The following is a 21,430-nucleotide window of genomic DNA, read 5'->3' as shown; positions in this document are numbered from 1 at the left end:
TAATATCTTTAGTTTCCGATGGAAACCATTTTTCACAGACCATGTTGCATTGAAATAATGCCATTTCACAAAATCAGCTGTATTAACATCTTTAGTTTCGATGGAAACCATTTTTCACAGACCATGTTGCATTGAAATAATGCCATTTCACAAAATCAGCTGTACAGCGTTGTGTTGATATTAAATGCCGTTTGCCACTTGTCTTTCACAAATTCAGGTGTGCCATGTTGCATTAGAATTAATGCCATTCGTCTTCCACAAAGTCTGCTGCTGTGTCGTGCCATTATTAAATGCCATTTCTCATTCACAAAACACAACTGTGCTTTATTGCTTTGCAATTTAATACCATAATATGTGCCATTCACAAAATCAAGTGTGCTGTGTGGTGTGTTAAAATTATTTGCTATTTCTCATTAGCAAACTGAGCTGTTTTGTTATGACATTCTGTTTCTCACAGTATTGAATATGTAGCTTTGTCTTATAATGAAATATCATTTTCATTTTCTAATTTCTCAGTTCTGAAATCTGCTGTCATAAAATCTTAATCCTTTGCTCCCTAGCCAAACAGCTTCCCTGACCAAACAGCTTAAAAAAAACAAAATATCTCTTGTGTTAGAATCCAACACCGTTAGTTAGGTATTACTTTCTAACCAAAGACCATAATCTCTCACAGTAAAAATCCAGCACCATTGCCCTCTAATAAAACAATAAACTCTTTGACAAAAATCCAACACCGGTTTTCTTTAACAAAACAGCATTAATCTCTCACTAAAATCTAACACCCTTACTCTCCAGAGAGCTGTGATATCTTCACCTAAAGATTCAACACCATTTGTTAGGCATTACTCTCTAACCAAAGAGCTATAATATTTTAAATCATAAAATCTGACACCTTTATTCCCTAACTGAAACCGCTATAATTATATATGCTAAAATCCAATACCATTTCTCTTTGTGAGTGTGTGTGAGTATGTATGTACGCTTTTAACTTTACATATTTAACAGGCGTGGGCTTTCTTTCTATTATTCATTTTATTTCATTTCAATAAAAATGTGATTATGTTTCATTCTTACCTATCTGACATTTTCATTGCCTTTTTGTAATTCAAATCTGTCGGCAGAATTTTACATCTGAAAACATTGTTCTAGGATTAATTGTCAGTGATTAAATGTTTAAAAACATGCTTTTAAAGTATTACAGATGATCTGAAATCTGTTTTCTAAATTTTCCAAACTAGCAAAAAAAAATAAAAAAAAATAAAATAAAATAACACACAAAAAAGCGATTTTGTGTTTTGAAATATTTTAATATTTTCAGTGCAATGCCAATTGATTTTAGTTTCATGGTTAGGCTGTTATTTTTTGCAAGATATTCATTGCTGAAAAATGTGTAAAGTACATTGATTCAAATGACTGGACAGTATTTTGATTTAGAAGTTTTAGATCCTTCTTTTTCCTGAAATTTGGCTTGAAATATATTATGTCAAACGGAAAGTGCTGAATAATTGTTATTTCACATTTCACCGCTGAGTGTGCATATATCGCAAATTTTTTGTTTGTGTGATCTCTCACTGTATTGACAAGCATAGAAATACTGCACCAAAAATGTGTTCTTTTTGAAGTTAAGTGTTGGTTTTTTTTTGTTGTTTTGGGGGTTTTTTTGTTTGTTTTTTTTTTGGTTTTTTACAATCCCTTTTGGGTGGTTTCAACTACACTTGAAAATATCTTTGATAAAATGGATCCTGTTGTTGCATCGCATTTCAAGTGCTTTGGACAACACTTGAAAATGTTTCTCGATAAAGTACTGAACACTTTCTGTTTCTAGTAACCAACTACATTGGAAAATGTTTCATAATCTTTCTGCAATTTTTATTACATATTCAAATGATTTTAACAAGACTTATGTCATTAACAATATGTAGGTTTAAAAAAATATATTGGTTGATTTATATGTATTTTTTGTTGTTGATAAAATGCTTACCACATTTTTCAGTACATTTCAAATGATTTAAACTACACTGATATTATGTATAAATGATGTGTATGAGATTATAATCAATTCATTAATTTTTACAATGTGTTCAAATGATTTCAGGTCTAGTCACAACAAATTCTATTATTCACATTTTATTTCAAGCAATTTCAAGTACATTTTAAAAGAAGAGTCTTTGATATCATTCTTTCTGCTTTGTTTTAATGATTCTGACTCCACATATATATTTTAAAAATGCGTTTAATCATTGTAACGCTTCTTCTGTTTGTTACGATGCTTTTGGAAGCGAGGTCACAAGCTAATGTGTGTTTTGAAAAATTATGCTTTTTCTCACTCTGCGATGCAGAAGGTAACACCGTTTGTTTTTTTTCCCCCCCTCTCACTTGGGACGTTGGCCAGTAAAATGACCAGCATTCTAGCTGTTGTGTGCATGCAGCTTTAAAAAAAAAAAAAAAAAAAAATCTGTAAGCTTATGTCTTAAGTCAGAGTAATTTTCAGAATTTGCTAACTGTTTTTGTTTTTTTTGTTGTTGTTGTTGTTGTTGTTTTTTCCTGCTTTATGGTTTAATTAAGTCCCTTTGGTGCACTGCTGTTTATTAAGTCCCCATAGCTGCATTGTGTTGTTTCATAAAGTCCCGTTGTTTCCAGCATTGTTGATAAATGGGGTTTTTTTTTTTTTTGTTGGGTTTTTTTTGTTGTTGTTTTTTTCTGATAATTGATGTCGGGTTTTTAGGATTACAGAATTTGATTTTTTTTCTCTCCCCCGGTATCGTTATGTGTTGATGTTTTGTTTGTCTCCCTCCCTCCTCCTCCTCCCTCTCACATGTTTATGTGTATACATAAACGTGCACGCCTGCACACACCGGTGCATAAGGATTTGCTTGTCCTGTTTGTGAAGTACTCGGGTTTGACTGTAGTTTTCGGTGTCAGCTGGGAAATCATTTGTAAGGTTTTGGATTGCAGTATGATTTTTGTGTGTGTTTAAAAAATTTTAAAATTTTTTAAATAAAAATAAAAAATAAAAATAAAAAAAATTATGGGTAACCTGTTGTCTGTCTGTGTGTTGCTTTTTTTTCTGGTTGAAGTAAGTTAGGAATAGGGATTACTGACTCTGTGTGTTTGTGTTAGTGTGTGTGTGTGTGTGTGTGTGTGTGTGTGTGTGACTCTTGTGTGTATATGTAAGAGAATGGGTGCATTTTAACCCGATAATGTTAGTGTGAGAGAATTTGGTGTGCCTTAGCAACATGGATGGATGGATGTGAGAGAATAAATGCATGTTTAACCCAGTGTCTGTGAGGGAGAGAGAGTGTGTGTGCTTTTAACCCATTTTAACCCCTTGATGTCTGTGAGAGTGTCAGTAAGCTTTAACGTCTCGATAGCTCTTTTTTTTATTTTTTATTTTTTTTTATAAAATCAGAGACAACACAAATTACATACTGTCATAACTCACAGTGATAAGATATATGTCAACATCCTTTTGTGAATTTACCAGCTTTGGAAGAGGTGTGTGTGTGTACTCACATTTTCGTCATTATATTTATTATGAAATGAACACCTGGGGTTAGTGATGCTGACCATTTAACTCCAGTGAGGAAAAAGGTCACTTTTTGACAAGGATGGTTTTATCAGTTTTATTATCATCATTTTATTTGACTTAACAGTTTTGACGATGAAATCAGTGCCAACCGTCACCTTCAAATAGATTTATGGTGATAATTTGTACAGTGCCTTTCCATGTGAAACGCCTTCTGTACTGTTTTAAAAGCTGATGTCACCCTCAAATACATTATGTGAGGCATAATGTCGCAGATTTTTTGGTGGTTCCACAATGAGGTGGCCTGGAAAGAGAAAGAAAGAGAGACCCTTTTGTTTCTTTTCAGTAGGGATTTTTAATTGCCTTGTATTAGAGGCAGATGGTAGCACCAAGTTTTGTAGACTTTTATTCTGTGTTCAGAGATCCATTGTTGGCAATGAGTGGGGTTTTACATTTTACTATATATACATTGTTCAGGAGCAACAGCAGGTCTTTTTTTTTCTTTTTCTTTTTTTTTTTAATCATTGTAAGAATGTTGTTGGACATTGTAGGTATTAACTTTTGACTGTGTTGTCTCTTATTATCTCAAGTTTTATTTTGTTTGGGAAGTTGGCTAAACCAGTCATAGTTATTATCGTTTTGTTATTGGATAGCAAAAAATAAAGATGTTAATTTGTATAAAAGGTTTGTCATGCATCCTTTTTTTTTTTTCTTTTTTTTTTGTAAGATAGAAAAAGGGGGCAGGGCATTTATGTAAATGGCTTAACTTGTTTTTGAAAATAACAAAATAGAGGGAAGGGGATTTGATTCGTATCAATGGCTTTACTTGTTGGTCATTTATGCAGTAAGCCACTTCGTACGATCATGGTTCCTTTTGCATGGTAATTTTAATTCCTTAGTCATTTTTGTATGCAGCATTTTGTAGATAATGCTTCTTGTGTGGTGGATGTGGGTGTTTGTGGCAGCGTATGCGATGCATCAGTGAATTTATTACTTTCTTCTTAAGAATTTTTTTGGTTTAACTGTTATAGACGTGTTGTTTACTGACATGTTGTTTGTGCATTGATGGGTGATTTGTGATGTCTGTGATTTAAAAAAAAAAATTTTTTAACATGTTGTATGCGGCATTAGTGGATCTTTGTGTGTGTGTGTGTGTCTGTAAGTGAATTTTTTGTGAATGCAATTTTTTGTTTGTTTTTGTTTTGGTTTTTTTGTGTGTTTTTTTTTTTTAGTTTCTGTGGCGGTCTGTAACCTTTGACCTTTGACATGCTGTGTTTTCTGTTGTGCATGATTGGTTGGTGCTGTGCTTGTGACAGGCCAGCCCCCCAGCGATAGCGATTCCAGCCGTAAGTAACCCACCCCTTACTTGCTTCCCCTTGTCTAATTCCTGCTGGTGTGTTGTTGTCGTCATCTTCGTCGTCGTCAGTATGATGATGATGATGATGATGGAATTTAGAGCTTTACTTCCTAGATCTGTAGCTCAAGGCTTCAGCATGTTGGGAGTTTTTAGACAGAATTTGAGGACTGGGTATGTTTGATGATTTTTTTAAGCATAAATTTCTGTGTGTTTAAAAAAAAGTTAATCAATCATACATCTTTAAAGATATGCATATAAGAAAGAAAAAAAACCCAACCAAAGCTATGAAATGTTTATGAAAAAAGAAGAAGAAGAAAAACAACCCTAGTGAAAAAAAATCACAAAACATGGGGAAATTGCATAATTTCTAAGCATTCTTTTTTTTTTTCTTTTTTTTTCTTCTTTTTTTTCTGGCTGCAAAACTTCTGTGTGGTTTTCAAATCATGTAGCTTTTATTCGTTTGGTCCATTGACTACAGTGTATGAGGCGGAGCAAAATGAAAGTGTAAATTTAGTTGATGATGATGATGATATGAGTACTTATATAGTGCCTACCATTGGTCAGAGACCAAGCAAGCTCTAAGCGCTTTACAAACACGGAGTCATTTGCACATAGTTGACCATTCTTAGGTCAGATTAAAGTCAGTTCACAGTTTCGAAGGTCAGTTAAACTGGAAATTGAGTGATTGGAGTGATGGCCTAGAGGTAACGCGTCCGCCTAGGAAGCGAGAAAATCTGAGCGTGCTGGTTCGAATCACAGCTCAGCCGCCGATATTTTCTCCCCCTCCACTAGACCTTGAGTGGTCGTCTGGATGCTAGTCATTCGGATGAGACGATAAACCGAGGTCCCATGTGCAGCATGCACTTAGCCCATGTAAAAGAACCCACGGCAACAAAAGGGTTGTTCCTGGCAAAATTCTGTTGACAAATCCACTTCGATAGGAAAAACAAATAAAACTGCACACAGGAAAAAATACAAAAAAATGGGTGGTGCTGTAGTGTAGCGACGCGCTCTCCCTGGGGAGAGCAGCCCGAATTTCACACAGAGAAATCTGTTGTGATAAAAAGAAATACAAATACAAATACTTTCCATGGTTAGATGCACTGTAAAAGTCCCCTTGCTGGAGTTATGTGTTGTCTGTCTGTCATCCGTTCATCGTGTGTAAAAATGACCACAGTTGACAGACTTCTTGGTAAGTTCTGAATTTCATCGGCCCTGTCATCTTGTTTGGGTTGACAGGCGGTTTAGGTAAAATATGTGTTGATGTAATAATTCTCATTACTTGCCCATGTATCATTTAAAAATTTACTATCATTTAAAAAAAAAAAAGACAAAAAAAGACAGACAGACATGAAATGTTTCGCTATTTGTCCATGCATTATTCTGAAAGGGACATTAGATATTTCATTGCTTGCCCATGTGTCGTTACCCATTCACTGACAGGTTGGATAGTTTTCAACTTTGTCTCTATGATTATCGTCCTATAGCCTTAACATCAGTCGTCACGAAAACATTTGAACGCTTGATTCTGCAATTCCTACAAACCTGCATTCCTCCATCTTTTGATCCCTCTCAGTTTGCCTGTAGAGCTAACAGATCAGTTGAAGATGCCATTAGCACAGGTCTCTACCATGTCCTCAGACATCTTGAAAATCCTAACACTGTAACAACTATGCTAGGATCCTTTTCATTGACTACAGCTCTGCATTCAACACAATAGTACCATCAAAACTGTATTTAATTTGAAAGACTTGGCTGCCTGAATCAGTTTGTGCATGGATCCTAGATTTTCTAAGATGCTGACCGCAAGTTGTTAAAGTTGGTGACCTCACCTCCTCCACATACATTCTCAACATAGGCGCCCCACAGGGATGTGTTCTGTCCCCACTGTTGTACTCACTATTCGCTCATGACTGCAACTCACCTCACCTCCTCCACATACATTCTCAACATAGGTGCCCCACAGGTATGTGTTCTGTCCCCACTGTTGTACTCACTATTCACTCATGACGGCAACTCGTAATGAATCTTACGTCATGGTCAAGTTTGCCGACGATACTACTCTAGAAGGGCTGACTACTAACAGTGATGAGTCAAAATATAGGGAAGAAGCACTAGAACTTGTCAGCTGGTGTGATCAAAACAACTTAGAACTCAGCATATCAAAAACAAAAGAATTAATTTTAGATTTCAGGGAGACCAGATCTGACCCCATACTATTTGTCATTAAAGACAAACAAGTGGAGATAATCAGCGAATTTAGATTTCTCGGACATTTCCAGTGATTTGAAATTGGAGAAAAATATGGAAAAAATTGGTTAAGAAAGCACAACAGCGCCTGTACTTTCTTCAGTGCCTCAAAAAGTTCAGAATTAAAAAAGAAGCCATGGTTGATTTCTACCTAGCAGTCATTGAAAGTGTGTTAACCTTCGCTATCACTGTTTGGTACGGAAACATTTCCAAGGCGGAAGTCACATCCCTGAACAGAATCGTAAAAACTGCCACCAAGATTACCGGGGCTGATCTACCTTTTCTAGACGACACATATCATAAGCGGCTACTCAAAAAAGCAAAATCAATCAGCGAGGACAAATCACATCCAGCTTTTGAGGATTTTTGAGATGCTCCGCTCTGGTCGATGGTACAGAAGTATAACTGTAAGGACAAAAACTACTTCAACAATAGCTTTTTCCCCAAAGCAGTCAATGCCCCCTGTCTCTTGAACAAATCCAGTGTGATTAAATAGAACTGTGCAATCAACAACCATGTACCTGAAGATCTAGTCATCGGCCCCATCCACATGTAATATGCAGCTTCTGTTCAAATGTGTGTGTGTGTGTGTGTGTGTGCGCGTGCGCGTGTGCATGTGTGTGTATGTATCCTTAATTCTACTGTATTTGTGTTTGTGTATGATTTTCAATTTATGTTTGTACCTTTTTATGTACTATCCCCACCCCCCCTCCCCACCCACCCCACCCCCCCACCCCCTCAACCCCCCTCCCCCATTATTCCTTGTCACCCCAGTACACTTGGTAATGAAGATTTATGTTGTTCTATTCTATTTCTACATCCATGGGCTAAGTTTTTAAAAGTTTTTTCACACGTGTGTCACATGAAGAGTTGATAGGGAAAAAAAAGAAAGGGAAAAATTAAATTAATTAAGTCATATTATTATTTCTTTTTTGCCTTGAAGTCGGTAAAACATGGTTATTGTTGTTTGTTTCATTCCAACCATGCTGTCAACAGCATAATAATTATGGTTTCAGTTCAGTCAGGTCTGTTACAGATACGTGAATTGTTCATGGATGGAAAGTTAGCAGTTCAAAGTTTGATGGAATCTGCTATGCTTCTGAATTGTAGAAATGAATACTATCAATCTGTTAAGAAGGCAAGGATTCAAGAAAGAATGTTCATGATTTTAGAACTATTTAGCAAGAATGTTCATGGTTTTAGCATTATTTCGCATGAGGGGAAGCTAAATAACAGTTTAGTGAGTTGCAGATTTCAAAGGGTACAAATGGAAATGTGTGTTCTCCAGAATGTCATTTTGATTCTCACATTTAAAGATGTCAAAAAAAAAAAAAAAAAAAAAAAAGAACAACTGTGACATTTCTTGATGTTACTTCACTGCTGCAGATCACTCTAAAAAAAAAAAAAAGAAAGAAAGAAAAAAAAAAGAATGAATAATGATATAAAAACACAAGAAACAGCAACTTGGAATATAAACTGATCATTGAATTCAGATCTGTTAGGTCCTGACTTTTGTGTTTAACACCTGTTCATATCATATTGGTCTGTTATAATAAAAAAGCAAAGTAAGTGTTGGAACAAAGCTTATTTTATGGAAGCTGTCGTGGTTTCCTTGATATAAGTATCAGGCAAAGAAGTTTGTGGGTGTTTTTTGTTTGTTTTTTTGTTTGTTTTTTTTTTAGTTTTTTGGTTGTTTTTTTACTTTAAAATAGATATACATGTACCAAACTGTATGTAATCAGTATGTTAAGGATGACTGTCGAAAATCTGTAGAATACTGGAAAATTCCTCTGCATATTGGCAGAATAAAGTGATTATTTCACAGTTCAAAGATAATAAGTTTAAAAAAGAAAAATGTGTGTGTGTGTGTGCCTATATATATATATATATATATATATACACATTTTTCTTTTTTAAACATATTATATAATATATATATAATAATAATAATAATAATATATATATATATATACTTGAAAACTCACGGTGGTGAAGGATTATGGAAAAGCTTCAGACACTAGAATAGTCTTTCGTATTTTTAAGATTTTAATTCAATTCAGTGACATATTTTCAAGGATTCCTGCATATTTCTTTGTTGTGGTGATCTTTCCAGTTGGTGCATGTCTGAATTATTGTGCACAAAGATTGTTCTCCCTTGTTCAACCCTCAAATGCTTTTATTTCATTGTTTTTTGTTTGTTTTTTCCCTGTTTTTATAATTATGACGAGAAGCGTGGAAAATGTGTTTTCTGTGCTGTTTTCTGTGCCCTGAAGTATCACAAACTGAAACAGTTCAAACATTATTCTCAGTCTTGCCTGTCTTGATCCCAAGGTCAGAGGTGAACATTTACTTTTGTATCTTTATCTCTTTTGTGGGAATATGACCTTGACACAGATTTGTTTTGGTGCTTCCTCTTTCTTTCTTTCTTATTTTTATTTTTATTTTAGAATAAAAGAATTTAAATAAATGCTTATTGTTATTTTCTGTCTTTACCTTCACGTATAAATGTCTGATTCTGTCAATGAGTGTAAACCTTGAGTGTGAATCTGCCATCAAGCTTAAAGTTTATATGCGTTATTTGTGTGTTTGTGTCTATCCGACGTGTGTGTGTGTGTGTGCTCACACACTTCTCTGCTGTTCTGTGTAACACTATTGATATTGTGTACTGTTGTAAGGTGCAGCATTGTAGGACAGGTCATGGTAGAGTAGAAATCGTCATCATTCCACTTTTTTTCTTCTTAAAAAAAATTTTTTTTTTTTTTTTTTACTGTCATATTTTGTGATGGAATACAGATTTTGAACTGCGCTTTGGACATGAAACGCTTTGTGCTTGGTTTTGTTATTTGTCTAGAAGATTCGGCAGAGGCAACTGACAGCATGATTTGAATTCATGCTATCCTTTTTTTTTCTTTTTTTTTAACATAACTCAGTTCCTTTGCTGCTTTATGCTTACATTATCCATTTCTACAGTGTTCTGTGTGGATATCCTTTGTCTCCGTCTGTCTCTCAGTCTCTGTTGATAAAGTAAGCAGTGGAATGGTGGCTCAGAGTCCCGATTGTGTGAAATCATGCTGTCATTTTTTCTCTCTCTCTCTCTCTCTCTCTCTCTTGATAGCTCATATCCTGTGTTGCTTGATGCTTTAACTCACTCAGTACGGCCAGTCCTCTCTTCTCCTCTACACAGACCCCTCGGATGTCCAGTGGGTGTCTGAATGACCCAACCTTTAGCTTCCGTCGTAAGAATTGTGGTATTCTTTGTCAACATTCACCTCTTCAGTATAAGAGCCTTCCTCTTGCACTATTTTGATGATGGTAATTGGGGTGAAACGCTGTTGACGTCGTCTCTTTCGCCGTTCGTATGGAGAGAGTTAATGACTTGTTTCATGAGTCTCTCTTCTGGGTTCTGTTGGAGTATCCTTTCATGTCTTTTGACTCGCTTGATAAAGTTGTCGCTGCCATTTAATTGTGCAAATAGAGTGTTGGCCTTGTGGTTATGCATCCGCCAAGGAAGCGCGAGAATCTGAGTGCACTGGTTTGAATTCCAGTATTTTTTCCGCCTCTGCTAGACCTTGAGCGGTGGTCTGGACGTTTGTCGTTCGGATGAGACGATAAATCGAGGTACAACATGCGACATGCACATAGCGCACGTAAAAGAACCTACAGCAACAAAATGGTTGTCCCTGGCAAAATTTGGTAGAAGAATTCAAGTTGATAGGAAAACAAATAAAAAGGGAGGCAGAAAAAAAAAAACGTGAAAAAAGGGTGGCGCTCTCAGCGTAGTGACATGCTCTCGCTGAGTAGAGCAGCCTGAATTACACACAGAGAAAACTGTTGTGACCAAAAAAAAAAAAAAAGAGTAATGCCACACAATGTAAAGGAAAGGAGAGGGCAGAAAGGGCGACAGGGGATGTTTTATACAGGTCACCGTTTTTCTGTGCTTGTTTTCCAGGGGGAGACGAACCCATCCTGTCCTACGAGTCTGTGGTGCAGCAGGAGTGTGAGTATATATATATATATTGTCTCCCTTCGTTTGCCCCTCTCCCCCCCCCACCCCCAACTGCCCACCCCCCCCAACACCCCCCACACACACCGTCTCTGTCTGTCTACCCTGTTCTCTTTGTTTTGTCAGTATCTCTTTTGTCTTGGGGCTTTGCTCACCTTAGTTTAACTCTTTCACCACCAAGTTTCTTTTCTGTGTGAAAATTGCTCCCTAACACCAGATATTTTTTAGACACGTTGTTCTCAGTTCTTAGTCACAGGCTTTGGTTGATGTAAAAACAACGGAGTGGACTTGTTCACGTCAGACTCGGTCAGGGGGGGTGAAGTTTAGTCCTTGTTCTATTGGCAGGAAACTGGTTGTGGCTGTCGGGCTTTGTTACACTGTGAAAAATGGTCCCATCAACATGATGTCAGCTGAAGTCGCCTGTGTAAAGAGTACACGATCTTTTAATGTGTGTATTTGATCTTCTGCATACGTATACACACGGAGGGGGGATTCAGGCGGTACGTGCAGTTTACATTGACCTTGACCTTTGCTGTTGCAGTGAAGTACACACGGCCAGTCATCGTTTTGGGGCCGCTGAAGGACCGCATCAACGATGACCTCATCTCTGAGTTCCCTGACAAGTTCGGCAGCTGCATCCCTCGTAAGTGTGTGTGTGTGTGTGTGTGTTTGTTTTGAAGGGTCCAGATTGCCTTGTGATCATTAGAAAAATAAAATAAAATAAAAAGATAAAAATAATATATATATGTGTGTGATATATATATATATATATTCCCCCCCCTTTATACAAGGTCCTTCCAGACTTATGGAAGTCTGGAAAAGTCTTGGAAAACATGAGAGAACCATTTCCAGGGCTGTGCAAGTCTTGAAAAAAGTATGTCTTGTCCTTAGGGGTCAGGAAAAGCCTTGAATTTTGATAAAACCCTCGATCAGTACTTTTCAACAAACAGCTTAACTCACTCCGGACAATGGAACGCTATAGCGTTCCTGACGTAAGGTAGTGTTTCGGATGACGACGGAACGCTATAGCGGTTTCGACGATTGAAAATTTTTCCACGTTTTCCTCATGGGGTAGCATAACAATTGCAGCTACACTGGGCATTGCAAACGTGTGAAGGGTTGAATGGAAAGTTTCTTCATGAGATTTCATAACAACACACTCTACAGTGAGTTCAGGACCCCACACGACAAGCTAATCTGCATACGTATCGAAAATGGCGTCGCAGGCGATACAAGTGGAAATTTTTGGAGCAAACTAGATCACGACAGCAGCTTTTACTGCTGCTGAAGTGATTGAAATGCTTCAGATTGAAGGTTTCGACATCGACGAGGATGATGAGGGCGTTGAATAAAATATCTGCAGTGAAGAAAGCTACCAGCAAGAAGGTACTGACAGTGACTCAGCTTCTGAGACCAGTGAAGAGGGATGGGGGTGGGTGTTCACACAACGTGAGGAGAGGGATCAGTGGGTCAAGTACAGTGAGTTTCATTCAGTTACTTTATGTTTTGTATTTTTTGTGATTTTTTTTCCTAACCCTAACAAATGGGTCGTCTGTAGGGAGAGGCAAGGGAGAGAACTGTTCGTCCAGAGTGAGTTAATACATTTTAGAAGATAAAAAAAAAACAACCCGAAACAACTAGACAACAGCACAGAAGGGTGATGAGGGTTGTTGTATTGCGGTGTGCATTCAGGTTCTACAGGATTGATGTGTACAGTGTGTTCAGCCATGTGTGGTTGGCTGGGTTAGTTACAAGCAACAATGATACTCAAATGAATGATTAAATAAATACATAGATGAAAATCTGACCTGGGATACTCAAGCTGGTTCTGCAACAACTCAGCCGTTATTGTCGTCAGTATGAGTCTTAGTATGTGGTGTCTTAAGTAGGTTAGATCAGAATGGGCGCTACTGCGCGCCACCAGAATGACTCGGCAGCAGTGCAGGGACTCCTGCGGTGTGTGCCCTCCTGGCGATCTAGCTTCGTTGGTTCCCTGTGGACTGTTGACCATTGAGATATGCGTTTGCATCTTTTTGTCCATGATGTCGACCCAGGGACTGCGATGGACGAACCGGGATACGGCTGTGTGTTGGGGACTCGGTATGAGTGGAAGTAATGCCGCTGAAATGGTGCAGATGATTGGGCAGGAAAAGCAATGAGCAAACTAAGAAGTTCTCGAGCTGCACATTGCAGATATAATAAATAGTTATTGCATTGTTTTAGGAATATTTTTTGTAAATTTTCTTATATGATGCTCATGTATTTTGCAGAGGATCAGGCATTGTCACACATTGTATTTTCAAGACCAGAATGGAGAACCTCTCTGAAATGTCTGTTGCCTTGATTCCCTTTCCTCCCCCCTCTTGTCCTCCTCCCCCTGTTCTTGAAAACGGCTGTACCGACGACAGAACTCGCCCTACAGCTACAGCTAAAATGAAAATCTGACCTTCCCACAGACACGACACGGGAGCGGAGGCCGAACGAGGAGCCGGGGCGAGACTACCACTTCGTGTCGTCACGGGAACAGATGGAGCGTGACATTCAGAACCACCTGTTCATCGAGGCGGGCATCTACAACGACAACCTGTACGGAACCAGTGTGGCCTCCGTCAAGGAGGTCGCCGAGCAGGTGAGAGGAGCGGAGAGGCTTGCGCAGTGTTAGGAAACCTTATGGATTTGAGTGGCTGAATTTTGTAACTTGATTGACAGTACCCACCAGAAACGGAGTATGGTTGCCTACATGGCGGGGTTAAAGCGGTCATACACATAAAAGCTCACTCATGTGCATACGAGTGAACGTGGGAGTTGCAGCCCACGAACGAAGAAGAAGATTGACAGTAATTGTAAGGTTGACGGAATGGCAGTACTTGAATGCATGTAGAAGAAGAAGGATATTATGTATGCCTGTGTGTGTGTGTTCATGTAGATATTTTTATATATAAGGATGTATGTTTCGACTGTATGAACATGAAGATGTATTTATGTATTTGTTGTTGTTTGTTATGTTTTAATGAAGAGCAGGAATTCCTTGGGGTTTTTTTTCTTACCTTTGAATGGGTCAATAACAAAGAGATCAAGAGGTAACAAGCAACCACTCAGAAAATGGAATTTGGCTGCCTAGATAGCATGGTAAATTTGATGACGATGAACAGAAGGATTAAGAGGTAACAAGCACACTCCTGAAAACCGAATATGGCTGCCTAAATTGCATGTGATGAAGAAGAACTGGAGGGTTACGAGGTAACTAGCATCCGGAATGCAGAAAACAGCTGCCTAAATGGCAGGATAAATTTGATGACGAATAACAAAACGATGAAGAGGTAGTGATTGTAATGATAATAAACTTGATAAAGTCATTATAGCCTGATTTATAAACAAAAGAAATTGAACCCAGATCCCTCCAGACGCTGTATCTGGACCTGGCAGTTGGAATGAACTTCCTTTTTCGTTTCGTCAGGTCTCCTCGCTCACCTCTTTCAAGTGTGGTCTTAAAACCCACCTCTTTCCAAGATAGCCTCCCTTCCCTGCCTCTTCTTTGTCTTCAGTTTCTCAAGTTTTAGAGTTTTGCATGCGTGTGAATGACTTGTGTGAAAGCGCTTTGATTTTTCTTTGCACAAGATTCAGCGCTATATAAATACCATTATTATTATTATCAGTTAAACACAGTGTATCTATCCGTGCCATTTTGTGTTTCATGTTTGTTATCTGATAGTTCGTTTGAATCACCAGCTACTGACTGAGGGTTCCTTGGAACCTGTGGGCTTGTGCATCGTTTTTCTTCTGTCCCTCTCCAAGATTTGGCGCTTTATATATACTTATTATTATTATTATTATTGAATATGTTAACTGTTCTGCCACCTCCCTCATTGACTCACTTGTGCAAACAAAGTGAGTCTGTGTTTTAACCCGGTGTTCGGTTGTCTGTGTGTGTGTGTCTGTGTGTCCGTAGTAAACTTTAACATTGACATTTTCTCTGCAAATACTTTGTCAGTTGACACCAAATTAGGCATCAAAATAGGAAAAATTCTGTTCTTTCCAGTCATCTTGTTTAAAACAATATTGCACCTCTAAGGATGGGCACAAAAAAATTAAGAATGAAGCCTGACTATATGCAAACCGCATTTACTGTTATATTTATATTTTTTCTATTCTCTAAACTTGGCACTTTGATCTGATATTCTGACCCAACAACAAGAGCAGTCATTATTATCATTTTCTGTTCAAACAGGAACTTCTTTTGCTCAGCATGGAAGTTTTATTTATTTTGCAAATGTTTTTGGTGCAGATAGTAAAAAAGGGAAATTACTCTGTAATTAATGCTAGGGGACTTAATTTACTTTAAACTGATCTTTCTCATCTTAAACATTACATTTTGAAATTATACTGAATACATAAAAAGCTTGGATTTTTTTTTTTTTTTAAGTGTATCACAAGTGAGTCTTGAAGGCCTTGCCTCTCTTGTTTTCATTGATGTGGGTGTGTGTGTGCAGGGTCGACACTGTATTCTAGACGTGAGTGGCAATGCCATCAAACGACTGCAGGTTGCAGGCCTCTACCCCATCGCCATCTTCATCAAACCCAAGTCTCCGGAATCCATCATGTGGGTGATCCTCTGGTGCCTTCTGTCTTTCTTTGATGTGTGTGTTTGTGTGTGTGTGCATGTGTGTGTGTGTGTGTGTGCATGTGTGTGTTGTGTGTGTGTGTGCGTGTGTGTGTGTGTGTTTGTGTATGTTTGTGCGTGTGTGTGTGTGTGTATGGGTGTGTGTGCGTGTGTTTTGCCTGTGACTGAAGTCTTGCTGAATTTGTATTGTATTGTATTACTCTTTTTGTCACAACCGATTTCTCTATGTGAAATTCGGGCTGCTTTTTCCCAGGGGAGAGCGTGTCGCTACACTTAATGGTGCCGCACCCCTTCCTTTTTTTTTCTTCTTTTTTTTCTGCCTGCAATTTTAGTTGTTTTCCTATCGAAGTGGATTTTTCTACGTAATTTTGCCAGGGACAACCCTCATGTTGCTGTATGTGTGCTAAGTGCATGCTGTACGCAGGACCTCAGTTTATTGTCTTGTCCGAATGACTAGTGTCCAGACCACCACTCAAGGTTTAGTGGAGGGGGAGGAATACTGGCAGCTTTAGGATTTGAACCAGTGCGCTCAGATCCTCTCACTTCCTAATCCTAGGCAGGCGTGTTACCACTGGGCCAACACGCCACACACATAAATGAATGACACGGAAAACAAATGATGAGCCCCTAAAGGCAGCTCTCAGTGGGCAGCATGTTATGTGGAGTGATGGCCTAGAGGTAACGCGTCCGCCTAGGAAGCGAGAGAATCTGAGCGTGCTGGTTCGAATCATGCCTCAGTCGCCGATATTTTCTCCCCCTCCACTAGATCTTGAGTGGTGGTCTGGACGTTAGTCATTCAAATGAGACGATAAACCGAGGTCCTGTGTGCAGCATGCACTTAGCGCACGTAAAAGAACCCACAGCAGCAAAAAGGTTGTTCCTGGCAAAATTCTGTAGAAAAATCCACTTCGATAGGAAGAAACAAAAAACAAAAATCGCATGCAGGAAAAAATACAAAAAAGAATGGGTGGTGCTGTAGTGTAGTGACATGCTGTCCCTGGGGAGAGCAGCCCGAATTTTACACAGAGAAATCTGTTGTGATAAAAAAAAAAAGAGAGAGAGATACAATACAATGAAAATGACGCTCATTGTAAAGCACTTAGAGCTTGGTCTCTGACCAGAGATAGGTACTGTAAAAGTATCCATATCAGTCATGCAATCAGTCTGCTCTCTGTATATGCGGCGTAACCAGTCTTTCTACAAAGTTCGGTACTTTGTATGTGTCGCAATCAATTTTTCCACATAGGCTCTCTATATAGATTGCAGTCAATCTTTCCAGATAGTTAGGTACTCTGTATGTGTCGCGATCAATCTTTCCACATTAGCACTCTGTATATGACTTGACTTGACTTGACTTGACTTCATTTATTGTCATAAAATCCCGAAGGATTAATAGACACAACAAAGAACAAAGAGAACAAAGAAATAAACGGTCATCTAATACGCATGCACTGAAATACATAGTTGGCAAGTGTTTTTTGACAGTCATCGCAGGTGAATAAATCACTTGGTTTTAGTATATTGTTTTGTATTTTTCTAGAGATCACATTTGATTGATGATCATACTGCTGTATAGTTGTGATTAGATGGCTTCGCAAATTATGAAATAAGATACATGTATCTAAGAAATGTGCACATCTATTTCTTCTCTGTGTGTGTGAGTTTGAGTAGTAGTGGTAGTAGGGGTGGTGGGGTCATTATTTTCATGTGTGTTTTTTTTTTCCACTCTGAGTGATGTATTAGACATGGGAGGGGGAAAATGTGTGTGTTTGTGTTCTCGTGTAGTTTGTATCTGACTGACATGTTGTTTTAAAGCTTTTAGATCTTTGAAAGCACTATATAGATGTTTTTATTTTTATTTCTGAAAAATCAGATGGAAATTGCGTTTTATTTCTGCTTTTTCAGGGGGGGTTTGGTTTTTTTTTTGTTTTTTTTCCTAATTTAAAAGCTTTCTGCTGTTGAGCTGTGATTGCCTCTAGTGTACTTTTGATCATTTGGCAGTAAGGTGGAGTGTGAAAATTGATCACAGGTCTGATTATTTGCAGGGAGATGAACAAGAGGATAACGGAGGAGCAGGCAAGAAAAACGTATGAACGAGCATCCAAATTAGAGCAAGACTTTGGGGAATATTTCACCGGTAAGTTCAAGTTTCAGCAAGACTTTGGGGGATATTTCACTGGTAAGTTCAAGTTAAAGCAAGACTTTGGGGAATATTTCACTGATAAGTTCCAGTTTCAGCAAGACTTTGGGGGATATTTCACCGGTAAGTTCCAGTTAAAGCAAGACTTTGGGGAATATTTCACCGGTAAGTTCAAGTTTCAGCAAGACTTTGGGGAATATTTCACTGTTAAGTTCAAGTTTCAGCAAGACTTTGGGGGATATTTCACTGGTAAGTTCAAGTTTCAGCAAGACTTGGGGGATATTTCACTGATAAGTTCAAGTTTCAGCAAGACTTTGGGGGATATTTCACTGGTAAGTTCAAGTTTCAGCAAGACTTGGGGGATATTTCACTGATAAGTTCAAGTTTCAGCAAGACTTTGGGGGATATTTCACCAGTAAGTTCCAGTTAAAGCAAAACTTTGGGGAATATTTCACTGGTAAGTTTAAGTTTCAGCAAGACTTTGGGGAATATTAAAGTTCAACTTTCAACAAGACTTTGGGGAATATTTCACCGGTAAGTTCCAGTTAAAGCAAGACTTTTGGGAATATTTCACTGGTAAGTTCAAGTTTCAGCAAGGCTTTAGAGAATATTTCACTGGTAAGTTCACGCTACAGCAAGGCTTTGGGGAATATTTCACTGGTAAGTTCAAGTTTCAGCAAGACTTTGGGGAATATTTCACTGGTAAGTTCTAGTTAAAGCAAGACTTTGGGGAATATTTCACTGGTAAGTTCAAGTTAAAGCAAGACTTTGGGGAATATTTCACTGATAAGTTCCAGTTTCAGCAAGACTTTGGGGGATATTTCACCGGTAAGTTCAAGTTAAAGCAAGACTCTGGGGAATATTTCACCGGTAAGTTCAAGTTAAAGCAAGACTTTGGGGAATATTTCACCGGTAAGTTCCAGTTAAAGCAAGACTTTGGGGAATATTTCACTTGTAAGTTCAAGTTTTAGCAAGACTTTGGGGAATATTTCACCAGTAAGTTCAAGTTAAAGCAAGACTTTGGGGAATATTTCACTGGTAAGTTCAGGTTAAAGCAAGACTTTGGGGAATATTCCACTGGTAAGTTCAAGTTAAAGCAAGACTTTGGGGAATATTTCACTGGTAAGTTCAGGTTAAAGCAAGACTTTGGGGAATATTTCACTGGTAAGTTCAGGTTAAAGCAAGACTTTGGGGAATATTTCACTGGTAAGTTCAAGTTTCAGCAAGACTTTGGGGAATATTTCACTGGTAAGTTCTAGTTAAAGCAAGACTTTGGGGAATATTTCACTGGTAAGTTCAAGTTACAGCTAGACTTATGGAGATATTTCACCGGTAAGTTCAAGTTTCAGCAAGACATTGGGGAATATTTCACTGGTAAGTCTAGGTTACAGCAAGACTTGGGGAATATTTCACTGGTAAGTTCAAGTTAGGACAGTCCGCGTTGGGATGGTTCCCAAAGGCCAACAAGCCCCCAGGCCTGCAGTACTAAGAGCCAGTGAAATTTTGCCTCCTAGTTTGAGAGTCAGAGTCCTGCACAAAAGACTAAGCTGTAAATGACTTCCCACTGCAATGGAGAAACCACTGATCATACAGCTCTCACTTTGCTGTTGGCAGACAGACAGAAAATAGGAAAAAAAAAAAACCTTAGCCGTATGAAGAGCACAGGAACAGGAGTCAAGATGGCTGCCGGAAAAAGAGGGCGCTAGTCAGGGATACACAGAGGAGGTAACCTACTTAGGGAGGTTATCGGCCGTAGCTACTTTCATTTTCTCCGCATAGGCGGATAGTACTTTGCACAGGACAGGAATGTCAGACCCCTGCCGGAGTGGGTCACGGTAAGTATGTTACTTAAACGTAATTTTAGGAAGAAAATTTCCTCTTTTTTTTTATTGATAGGAAAAGGCATTATGATTAATATTATTGTTGTTGTTTTGTTTATCACCCTGTTTATTATTATTATTATTTAATTATCATTATTGTTTTCTCTTCCGCGCACAGCGGTGGTGCAGGGTGACACGGCCGACGAGATCTACGCCAAGGTGAAGGAGGTGATCCGTGACCAGTCGGGCCCCACCATTTGGGTCCCTGCCAAGGAGAAGCTGTGAGACTGAATGCCATCCTCTCGTCACCATCGCCATCGCTGCTAACATCACATCACCACCACCACGTTTCCTTTTAGAGTTTCAGCCCCTCCTCCTCCCACCCCCCTACCCCCTCCACCCCCCTCTCTCTCGATACACCAGGGTGATAAAGAAATGGAACAGCCACCCACTACAGTAGCTCTGTGTTGCCAGTGTTAGTGACGAGATGGAACTGCCACCCACTACCACGGCTGTGTACTGCTAGTGTTAGTTGTAGGATGGAACTACCACCTTTGCCACAGCTGTCTGCTGTAAGTGTTTAATGGTAAGACGGTGCCGCCGCCACTCACAACAACAGCTGTGTGCTGCAAGTGTTAGTGACGAGACAGAACCGCCGCCCACTACCATAGCTGTGTGCTGCAAGTGTTAGTGATGAGATGGAACCACCACCACCCACTGCCATCGCTGTATGCTGCTAGCGTTAGTGATGAAACGGAGCCGCTACCTCACTACCACGTCTGTGTACTGCAAGTGTCAGTTTCAGAATGGAACCACCACCGTTGCCACAGCTGTGTGTTGAAAGTGTTAGTGATAAGACGGAACCGCCACCTCACTACCACAGCTGTGTACTGCAAATGTTAGTGTCGAGACGGAACTGCCATGACATACCATTCTGTGTGCTGCAAGTGTTAGTGATGAGACGGAACCTCCACCTCACTACCACAGCTGTATGCTGCTAGTGTTAGTGTCGAGACGGAACCACCACCCCCACTACCACAGCTGTATTCTGCGAGTGTTAGTGATGAGATGGAACTGCCGCACCACTACCACGGCTGTGTGCTGCAAGTGATAGTGACGAGAAGGAACCGCCACCCACTACCACGGGTGTGTGCTCTCCGTGTTAGTGACGAACAGGGTTTTTTTGACAGTGTAGAAATGGTTCAGAGTGAGGTCTGGGGAAAAACGAAGTGGGATTTTTTTTTTTTTTTTTTTTCTCCAATTCTTAGTATGTAAAGTTTTGAACAGGGTTCCAGGGTTTGAAAGTTTATGAAATATGACAAAGAGAGCAGCCATGCAGAAATGTTTATTGACACTTTCGAAAGCACAACAGGTGACATGTTTGGTGATGAGCAGGGTCTTGAGAGACGGGAAATGGTATGAGGAAGGCGCTGTTTGGGGGGGGGGGTTATATGTTGTGTTTTCTTTTCTTTTCTTTTTTTTTCTTTTTTTTTTTCAGTTCTTAATTTTTAGTTTTTTGTTTGCTTTTTTTTTAAATTAAAATTAAGGCTTTGGAAAGTTTGTGAATCCTTTGACAAAAGAACAGCAGTATAAAAAAGTTGTTAAAGCTTTTGAAAACAAATTAGTAACACTTGTTTTGTTGGGTTTTTTTGGTTTTTGTTGTTGTTGTTTTTTTTTTGGGGGGGAGTGTTTGTTTTGTAGGTGTTTTTTTTT

The 21,430-nt window shown here is 38.8% G+C and overlaps 1 protein-coding gene across 1 annotated transcript in view; it reads left to right on the top strand.

Moving 5' to 3' along the window:
• The window catches only part of LOC143275305 (disks large homolog 1-like), a 34,743-nt gene extending 13,628 nt beyond the window's left edge, over positions 1 to 21,115 (top strand). The window contains exons 6-12 of the mRNA XM_076579301.1: positions 4,843 to 4,872; positions 11,083 to 11,130; positions 11,678 to 11,779; positions 13,593 to 13,765; positions 15,627 to 15,736; positions 17,803 to 17,894; positions 19,896 to 21,115. Coding sequence (XP_076435416.1) covers positions 4,843 to 4,872; positions 11,083 to 11,130; positions 11,678 to 11,779; positions 13,593 to 13,765; positions 15,627 to 15,736; positions 17,803 to 17,894; positions 19,896 to 20,002 — 662 coding nt within the window. The 3' untranslated portion in view covers positions 20,003 to 21,115. The remainder of the gene's footprint in view (positions 1 to 4,842; positions 4,873 to 11,082; positions 11,131 to 11,677; positions 11,780 to 13,592; positions 13,766 to 15,626; positions 15,737 to 17,802; positions 17,895 to 19,895) is intronic.
• The last annotated feature ends 315 nt before the right edge of the window (positions 21,116 to 21,430 follow it).

Source organism: Babylonia areolata, chromosome 30 (genome assembly GCF_041734735.1).
Source record: "Babylonia areolata isolate BAREFJ2019XMU chromosome 30, ASM4173473v1, whole genome shotgun sequence".
In the NCBI taxonomy this organism is placed as follows: domain Eukaryota; kingdom Metazoa; phylum Mollusca; class Gastropoda; order Neogastropoda; family Buccinidae; genus Babylonia; species Babylonia areolata.
The sequence above is the reverse complement of the archived record's forward strand: the minus strand, read 5'-3'. Positions and strand labels throughout refer to the sequence as shown.